Source organism: Barbatula barbatula (assembly GCF_947034865.1).
Source record: "Barbatula barbatula genome assembly, chromosome: 10".
Lineage (NCBI taxonomy): Eukaryota > Metazoa > Chordata > Actinopteri > Cypriniformes > Nemacheilidae > Barbatula > Barbatula barbatula.
Window position 1 is genome coordinate 19,684,709 of NC_136773.1, and position 10,246 is coordinate 19,694,954.

A 10,246-nucleotide genomic window follows, 5' to 3' on the forward strand; every position below is an offset into this window, starting at 1 on the left:
CAGTAAACGTAAATAATCTGGATTTGGGCAAATTTATTGAGACATTTTTGAGTTCATATTAAAACTTGCTGTGATATTGACTAAACTGCAATCAAATCTGAGCTCCGTTTGGGGCATTGTTGAGATCTCTGCAGAAATTCTAATCAAGACATTTGTGAGATTTCTGGTTCTTTTTCCTCAGAAGAAATATATCAGAGATACAGAAGACTTGAGTAATGTCCTCATTTGCCTTCCTTTAATTGACCATCTCATTGATTTGTAGGAGACAAATATTGAGATATGAAAAGACATGTGATTTTTTTCCTATGAGATATATTGAAGTCAAAAAGAAAAGCAAGAAAGAAACCCTAGTCCATTTACTATAAACCACTGAACCATAATCACCACTGGACTAACTGGATCCAGGTTATAGGTGTATACAACTGAATAGTAAACAAATCGTTCTGACAACCCACCAGCCAGTCAATTTTGAGGAGTAATTTTGCACATCCAGCGTCTTCAAAGCATTAACAGTCCAAACAGTCAGTGCACTTACAAAGTCTCCCCTTCTACAAACAGATGATGCAAATTCTAGACATGTCTTTTTCCTGCCCATTAAAGCCCAAAATGCTGAGGAAAATCTCTCTGCTTTGATATATTTTCACTATTTCCAACTATTACCATAAGCCTTTAGACTTTGACTTGACACCTAAGTACACACAGCAAATTTGCGTTACAATTCCTCCACATCAAAATCCCCTTCTATGCCGCGCCACTCTGGTCTTATATTCCAGGGGTCATCCAGCCCGACCTCCAAGAGACTTTAGTCAAATGAAACGCAACCACTAGGCGCGTTCTGTTATCACCCGTTCTTCACTTCAGCCGTGACCCGCACACACACAACTTAACTTCTAGGAAAGAGATGTGCAATTACGACCAAATCAAACATAAACCGTTCAGCAAAGCGGTGACCTTGGCGGAGGATGGGTGGCAGGCACAAAGGAGGGTCGGCACGAGAAGCGATCCATTCAGATCCACTGCGGCGCTAATGACTGGCCGGTCTCATTATCTCCATCATTACCAGACCTTCATTTACCGTATTGCGCTCGACAGCTAGTGCACACATTAATCAAGACTTTCTCGTCCTGGCGAGACAAGATTTCTCTTAATGCCGCACTTCAAAGACGGAAGCGGGCAGTAACTGAGACCTCCTAAATTCTATTTGTGTTTCATTACAAGGTCACTGTGATGACAATACGAAGAATTCAGTTCAGTGGATGATCACACCTGAGACAAGAATGGCGACCAGGGTAGTTTTTAAAGTTGTGTTGGAAGACACCGGACTTCTTTCTGAACCATAAAGTATGGCTTTGTGTACCACAGGGCTGGTAAGCGCAACTAGGATGGAGAAGACATCATGTATCAATGAATGAATAAAGCCACAGAGACGTGATTTTCTAGCACAGCACCTCATAGACACGTTCTTTTGGACATTGACATGGACATTTGGACTATCTAACGCAGCGTCTCTCAACAACTAGTTGTTTGGTTAACACAAAAATGCAACAACCAAACGTGCATGCACAGAATGGGATCAAGCACCCCGAAGAGAGCTGACAACCGTATTTTCCTGCTGTGTGTACACAGCCTTTGAAAAGCACTAAAGGTACATTTGCTGTCATTATTTTGCAGCGGAAATCTGTAGTAGCCTACGTGTACTTTCTACCTCACAGAGCAAGGATGCTATATATACACAGCCTGTGTTGCTGTTGATGAGCGCTCCAGAGAGCGGACACAGCTGAAGTCAGTCCCTTCTGCATGGCTGGCTGTAGTCTGAGAGAGAAAGTGTGATTGTGTTGCACCTGTTACCCTCTCAATAAATAGAGATGACACAAGCCCAAAGCTGCGCCTCTCTCTTGTTAAGACTGATGAATCAGGGGAGTGAAATGTAAGTGGTGGCGTTGCTGTCGAATCGTAAGCCATACGTGCGGCGCAACAAGGTCTTCGGGCAGATTGCAATCTTTAATAAAGCATTAACCAACGGTAAGTATACAAGATTAACAGCCAATATGTCTGTCACAGGAAAAAACCTCTTGAAACTTTAAGTGGCCACACTCCTTTATCTAGAACCGGAGATATCGGCCTGCTTGTTCCTCCCACAAAGATACTTTTTCGTATCTTTTTCTTCCAAAGCTGTGCTAGGGGAAAACCTTGTAAATAGATAAGCAAATAAAATAAAACACAAAAGCAATGGGGGAGAGAGAGAAACCAAGAGAGAGAGAGAGAGAGAGAGAGAGAGAGAGAGAGAGAGAGAAGATAAATGCTTGCACCTCACAGGCATGCCGAGCTTATTCTGAATCATCGCTGCGACTCGCGACTGCTCATAGTTTCATTTTGGAAACAGGGATTTATGGGGTGGGGACAGGCGGGAGGGGAACTCAGCCGCTGATACTCAAGGGAAACTTGGCGCCCTACCTGCACGACTATAAATAAGATACTTCTCACTTGATCGCACACGGAGCCAGAGAGGAAAATAGGGATTGTGCAGGTAGTGGCCAGGTAGGATGATCATCTGAAGTGCATTCTGTGAGGCTGTAATCTATTTAAAGCTTCAGAATGATGTTATTATACAGTGAATCCACATGCACAGACAGATCTTGCTTATAAGGAATCGTTTAAAGTCATGTTGTAATATTTGTGCGGGCTTTCACTGTTATAGAGCAGAGTGATGATTCATAGTTATGAATGTAAACGCCCAGGGAGGCATCTAGGAAGTTTTGAAATATGACTAAAGCCTAATAAGAAATAACTATACCAACAAAACTCAGATCTCTGGATGGGCAAAGCATCTTTAACCTAAGCTGTTGATGGAAGCGTTCAGAGTGATAAACAACTGTAAAGCTGTCTTTGAATTAAATGATGCATAATGCATGCAAGCGTATGCTCAGGGCAACTATGCGGAAACAAAAGCATTAAGATTTGTCAAGTCATGAACAACAAACCATCAGTCATGCACTTTAATGTTACAATGCCATGATGTCGTATTATTAAAAATTTCACCTCAACCTTGTATGCTGTAACTCAGGCTCGTGTCAATATCAACCAATATCAACATTTAGGAAACCTCAAATGCATATTAACTTCAGAGAAAACGCATTTAAGCCGCATAAAGCAATATTGGTTGACAGTGAGAAAGAAGCAATATAACGAAAACGTTGAGCATCACCACACCTGTTGTCATTATCATTCACGTGGTAGGCTATAGTAACCCAGACAGCGCCTTACAAATCAATCCTATAAACATGTTAAATGCAGAAGGGACAATGTCTCCTTCACCCTCCACTGACTGTGGTGTGAAAAACAAGACAATATTAATAGTGCTTCAGTAAGAAGCTCTTCTTCCAAATGAGCAGACATCAATGCGCTTTCATTCAAGAATCGTTAGTTTTGAAAAGAACAATTGTATCCTCAATGTATATACATTTGTTTGTTTGCATTATATCCGACTAGATCACTTGGTTTGAGCAGTCTATAGTGAATGCATGCACTCTCTTCAGTGAATCGCATACATTGTATTATATTAATCGTTTTTTCAGCTTTTACTTTTTCTTTTAAAAAATGTTTTAGTCCCACATCTGCTTCAGACACGAATGGATGACGACTGCGGTCTAAATCTCAACTGGTTTATTATTTATCTTGTTGGCGTTTTTGGTGAATGGAGACGGGCTGTGTGAGTCAGCCCGCCGTGTGAATGTCTCCTGATGAAGGAAGCCAGAGGAGCGCTCAACTTCAGAGCTGAGCGGAATATCGATGCGATCAGACAGAGTTTGCTCGATTTGCATGGAGACCCTTTCCATCTAAACCCAGTGCATTAGAGCAATTCACGTGAACGGGTTAGAGTAAACGCCTACCCGAGTTATGCGTAACCAACGTATATTTATTTAACGTATTAGCGGCGTCGATGTGGTATTAAAATGAATGAATATAAAGAATCACGTTTCATAAGATTCCACTCGCGTTTCTTTTGTCATTCGGTTTTAAGTATTTTGCACTGCAACTCTTTCCGCGTAGTGTAGAATTCAATTCAAGCGCATTTCTAAAGCGCTTTTTTTTATCATTTTGATTTGTTGCAAAGCATTTTTGGAGACCATGCAGTACAGACACAACGTCGCTCGGTGACTTTAAAATGCGTTTGATTAACAATTTTGTAACAATAAACGAACGCAAAACGGAACTCGTACTTCCCAACTGTAACGTGCACGCGATATTCCCAGATAACGGAATGAAAGCGCTCGAGCCTACCTGGCAAACGAGGAATGCGATGAAAATGCGTGCTCCGAACTCCATGGTGACAGATCTCTGGAAATAAAGGGTTCAAAACGAGGTGCTGGTGGGACCAGCTCTGTTCATAATTCCAGAGTCGCGAGAGTAAAGCCCCTCTGCCTCGAGCTGCCAACTTCCTAAATAGAACCGCAGCCTCGTGAGCAGAGCATTGGATGAGAGAGCCGAGTCCACCACCAATAGATTTATAGGGGGGGCTTGCATTGATGCTCAAGTCAGATTTATGCATTCCTTGGGTTTCACTCATTTCAACCTTTCAACTTTGCATCATGAGCTACTCAAGAAAACCATAATAGGGATTTATATAAGGTCTATTTGTATAAGGTCTTATAAATAAAGATGCTCTTATCCTATTGTGCATTTAAGGTGCACATTGTATCAGCATGTTTTCTTGTTATTGAACCCATGACCTTTGCATTGCTAATGCTACAATACGCTACAGGAACACAGTGCTGAAATATAAAAAAACAGGAAACTTGCAGACGCCATCTGCACCTATACATTTAACATGACTCTAATGTTAAGAATATTGTGTATAATGAAGCTAGCAGAACCAATAAAAATGATATGTCCTTTCACCATGAACCCCTCAGGTATGACAGGTCTCCAGAAAAAACAAGAGAAAATCAGACCCAACCAAGAGCCCAAATTTATATCTGGGGCACAATAAAAAGAGACTCTGGACATTGTTCCAGGCCAAATCTCGTGGTGAAGTACTCCCCTTGCTTTGTTTGTATGATAACTTTTTAAAGATTTGTTATTAAAGTGAAGCCATTCTACGTGGTGGTGCCATAAACCACTTTTGATAAATCTCATTTCCAGGCAAATGTGCTGTAGGAGGTATTGAACTTGGTTTACAGGAAGTTGTTAGGATGTTTGGGTGTCCAGGCGGTCTATACATGCCTTGTATGATAAGAATGATCTAAAAACTACCAAAAAGTACAAAACTATGTTGAAATATACCTAAGACAGCTGCCATTTTGTCACCTGAAACAGACAGGTAGGCAATTTTTCCTCACAATAGATATTCGACCAAAAATAACAAACACTAAAATCCCCTTAGTTTCAGAACCGCATAAGCTTCAGGAGTTTGGGCTTGTTACAGTCAGTCTGACGTGTCTTTCAGGATTTTTCTTAGAAATACACAGCGCACTGAATTATTAACTTGATGGACAGCTGCACAATACTTATGACTGACCATCCTTTCTCTCACAGATCCTGTCCTACTCAGCCAACCCATCATTTTATCCTTGTGACCTAGCAGAAACTTATTTTACAAGACCTTTGAGAATGTTCAGAGTTATAGTTCATGTCTGAGATAGAATCACTGTTTTTAGTCATGTCTAGACATAATGTATTAAAAAGTTCAGAGAATGGCTATTAAAGTCTCAGCAAGTGCTGTCAGAAAATCACTTTGGGTAACCAAGAAAGGGAAAGACTTTCTGTGCATTTCTGCTTAACAAAGGACATCTAACACAGATCTGTCGAAAATAATGTGAGCATAATAAACAATTGGGAACACAAATGTGTGAAACAGAAATCGTCACCAACAAAGTTTTGCTCAGATTAGAATTTGGGGTACAAGACAAAATATTAAAAAAAGTAATGTGTCACAACCATCTTACAACTTAATATCTTACAACATAACATCTTAAAGAATACTACATATAACCCAACAAAGTGCCCAAAATTAAGTTTGAGCAATGTTTCCGTGGTATAGTGTAAATCCTACAAGTGTGTCTATTCACTTGCTTTTGACCGGAACCATCATTACAAAAGTTACAAGATGTCCAAATATCCATCATCGTAAACCATTTGACATTGAGTACAAACACTCTTCAAAGAACATTCATGGGAGTTATATCAAAATGTTCAAAAAAATACTCAGCAGGGGACTACATGTATGTTTATATTTAATGTGGGAACATGACAGTGTTCTTGGAAAATTTCATCGCTCCTATTATATCAACATGTGACATGTGAAATGTGACACAGATGCTCGCAGACAAACACCACAGAACACCTTTAAACATCTCGGACAATATCCAAACACCTGAGATAGAAATCAGGCTTTTCTTAGTTTGTTCTGAACAACACATCATCCTACTATACAGTTTTCTTGATGGGAAAACAACACTTCTTTTGACTATAACGCCATTACCATAACGAGATTAGGAAAAGAGATAGATAGGCAAATCACTTTTTCATTTTACGGTCAATAACTGCAAAACTATTTCAAAGGAAGATGATGAACTTAGACCAAAAGATAATGAAAGACTCTTTAATTCATTCATATTCTCCCCACAATCTCCTGCAGTCGCACGCAAACGGACAGATTTGTGCATATATCATTCTGGAGTAGATAAATGGGAGGGGTTATGATGTGTACAGCCACCTCAGGAGTCATCATATCTCGCCCCCCTCAGGGGAGCAGTCAGATTCCCATTCTCTGCCGCTCTTCTGTCCGGTTGTGAAAAATGAGTCTAGGAATTGTTGTGACGTTCTGAGGAATTGCTTTCTCAAGACATTGTTGCAGAACTGGTACGCAACATCTCTTTATCAAAGGGTCCGGCAGGAAACGGCATTATGGATGCTGAGGATTTACGCATACTTTACGAGGTGTGAGGGGAGAAAAAGAAAGATTTTGCATTTGTGTCAGATCCACAATGAAGGACCGGACGAAGCATTCACCCAAATAAACCCATATGAGAAGTGAGAACGATTAAAATGTCAAGATGAGAGCCAAGCATTTAAAGATAACGTATCGCTGCTTTGGAAAGGAGGCTGTGATCTCTCAGGAATAATTCTGCTGATTCAATATTCCAAAGTTAAACTCATTACGTCTCCCACATATAACAATTTCCAAATTAAAACGTTGTACTAATTTCTTTGTTTTGGTTTTGTTAAACAAAAAAGATGATATTTGGAAGAATGTTTGTAACCAAACAGTTCTGGGGCACTATAGACTAACATAGTAGTTTTGTTCCCTTTATAACAGTCAATACAGTTTGGTTACAAGCATTCTTCCAAATATCTTTCTTTGTGTTTGGCAGAACAACAAACATTAAAAGTGCACAAAAAGTTTGGAACAACTTGAGGGTGAGTACATTTCCAGTTTTGGGTGAACTATGCCTTTAACAAAATATACACAGAACCTTTTGTGAAATCTGAGTTGTGTGTGAATGCTGAAAAACGCCTTAAATGGAGCAGAGAAAGTTGGAATCTTGACGTCCGGTTATCTTGCCTTGAAAAGGGAGTGCTGAAAACATCTTCAATTAATGAGAGTAAGAGCAGAAGATATTCATCACAAGAAACAATCCACTCGATCCTTTTCTAAAGAGGGAAGAGTTTAAAGGGGAAGTGCTTAATTCACAGGCCAAATGAAATAACAATTAGGAAAAATGACTAAAAGGCCAATATGATTAACCAAATATAATACTGTATAATATAAGAAACAACAAGACTACACTGCGTTAAGGACGTACAAGTCTGTAAAGTGATGTCCGCAAGAGGAGAAGAGGTCAGGGACGTATTAACCTTGACGGAAAATGCATCGTAACACATTATTAGCTCTCTGTACTTTATATGTGTCGCCTTTTACGGGCTTCAGGCAACTTTACTGACCAACACAGCATTCTTTTCTTTTCAATGCTAATCTCTTTGTATATATGCTTGCCTTTGAGGAATAAAATGTCACATATTCTCACCGTCTGGGGAAGCCAAGCCATTTATATGACTATCAACAAAATGCCAAGTATGCGTTATATTATAACAACTGAATAACACCCTACACCATTTAATTAAGCGCTTTATGAGTTCCTCCTTCATATTAATTGATACCAACAGGTGAATCAATTTCATTTACTTGCATAATGGCTTCCCATCCTTTCCGTTCATTGCGTGGACCAGTGATTCGTATTGAGCCGGGTCACTGAGATATAGATAATGAAATCAATGTCCAGGTGGAGGGACGCCACAACAATCTCCCGGGAGAGCTGAACCCTAACCAAACACCTAAATGAGCACGTCTATCAGCGCGCTGCACAATTATTCAGCCTGATTAAATAAATCTGGTGTAACAACAACAAGGGCACAAAGCAGACACAATGCAATGAAAAAATAAACATGGCAGCCAGGCTATTCATGTTCTGAATACATTCCATGAACGTTCCACCTCTGTCCGCAGGACGGCCGACAAAATTAGCATACGCCAGCTGGATGGGCTCCACACACTCATTCGCAAACACTTCTCAAGGGTCTGACTGTATGAGCCTCTTGAATAAACAGTTACACTTAATGTACACCAGGTGATGCTAAAGCTTCCCTCTCAGCAGGTGCAGGATGTTGTCCAGTGGAGTGGTCCTGTCTCTCTGGCCAGGCAGGACGCGTTTGTCCTTGGAAGAGAGCAGGTGATGCAGCGCCAAATGTAAAGGCGGGCCTGGAAACGCTCCCGTGTGCCAGCACCGCTGGAGCTGATTGATGCTCCCCGCATCTCATGCTTTATCACAGCCTTTAGCCTCTTTATTTTACCTCTGCATTTTGTCCAGAAAAAAACAAGAGCTTCTTGCTAAATGGCTCTAACAATTTGCGTCCATGCTGTATTTATTTGTTTCTTTTCGGATACCCAAAGGAGGGTGGATACAGGAGAAGGATGACTTTTGGTCCATGTTGCTGGTTGATTTGGACTTAAAACATAATTTTTCAGTTTGCAAAAACGTTAGATCAAAATACAAACATTTATAACAGAAATAAGATTTAAGATTTAACTATATGATTTAAATAAAAAATTATAATCTAAAGTGATTCTGGACCAGTGTTTACATCTTGCAAATTGGTCAATTACTTTACATTCAACATCAATTTAAAGTTATTGTTGCAATTGTAAAATTTACAAAAACACATACATACAACTACATTAATAGCTGTATTTTCTAAATAACTAAACTAACGGTCAATATCCTTCAATCTCATTAGATATTGTGCACGTTCTAATTGTGAGAACTGTCATCTTTGCGTAAATTATTCCTTTAAAATGTTTACTTTGATTTGAAAGCAAAGATTAAGTGCAATACCTAAAATGCTTACATATTTTTAGGCATATTCTACTTTAACTATATATGATGCTATCCCTGCTAGTAAACATGTCGCATGTCACCATATTTTTCAATAGTTTTTTGTATGCAACAGTGGAATCCAAGAAACTGTCATTAATATTGTATTGATATGTATAATGTATAAACCACAAGAAATACGATCCTGCTCTGCAAATTATTACTGTTCCCTTTAAAGGTACTGCACTGCAGAAAAAGCCTTTTCTTCTTTTAAAAAGGACAATTATTGGGATTTAAGTTAGAGATTTGTAAATGGAAGTCCATTGGGTTTAAGTGGGGACGGAATTTATTTTCAGTTATTTTGTAGGTGCTTTTATCCAAATTACAATTGAAGAACATTACAAGCCATTCAAATAACAAGAGCCAACGATACTCAGCATCGCAATGCCACATTTCAAGACTAAGCTGGAGGTGTACAGAAGCGACAGGAAAAAACAAGCAGTATTGTTTCTAATTACAACACTGAAACTCCTTAAAGGTGCAGCTTTCAAAGAAAATGACATAATAAAACCGCCGGGTTTTCCCCTTTTTAGACAGTAAGAAAAGGCGACTCAATTGAGCGCAGGTGGTAAGAATACTTTCAGTTTCATACTTCGAAAAAGAGACTTTAAAGAGTGTTGGATGTAAATTGAAGTAGCAGCACAAAATGGGTTTAACAAACTATCTTTTGAAAATCCTTTGAGGTTGACAACCTCTTTAAAATCTAATTTGAGACTCACTCTTGAAAGAATCTCTAAAATGATCTAAACTCACATGATTGTGTGTGTTATTGAGCTCTCTAGAGTTTCCCAAGGCTTTCGTCTAAGAAATTCACA

The 10,246-nt window shown here is 39.4% G+C and overlaps 1 protein-coding gene across 1 annotated transcript in view; it reads right to left on the reverse strand.

Annotated features, from left to right (window-relative positions):
- cdh13 (cadherin 13, H-cadherin (heart)) overlaps nucleotides 1–4,403 on the reverse strand; it is a 242,883-nt gene extending 238,480 nt beyond the window's left edge. The window contains 1 exon segment of the mRNA XM_079466561.1: nucleotides 4,282–4,403. Within this exon segment, the coding sequence (XP_079322687.1) occupies nucleotides 4,282–4,326 (45 nt within the window). The 5' untranslated portion in view covers nucleotides 4,327–4,403.
- Between the last annotated feature and the right edge of the window lie 5,843 nt (nucleotides 4,404–10,246).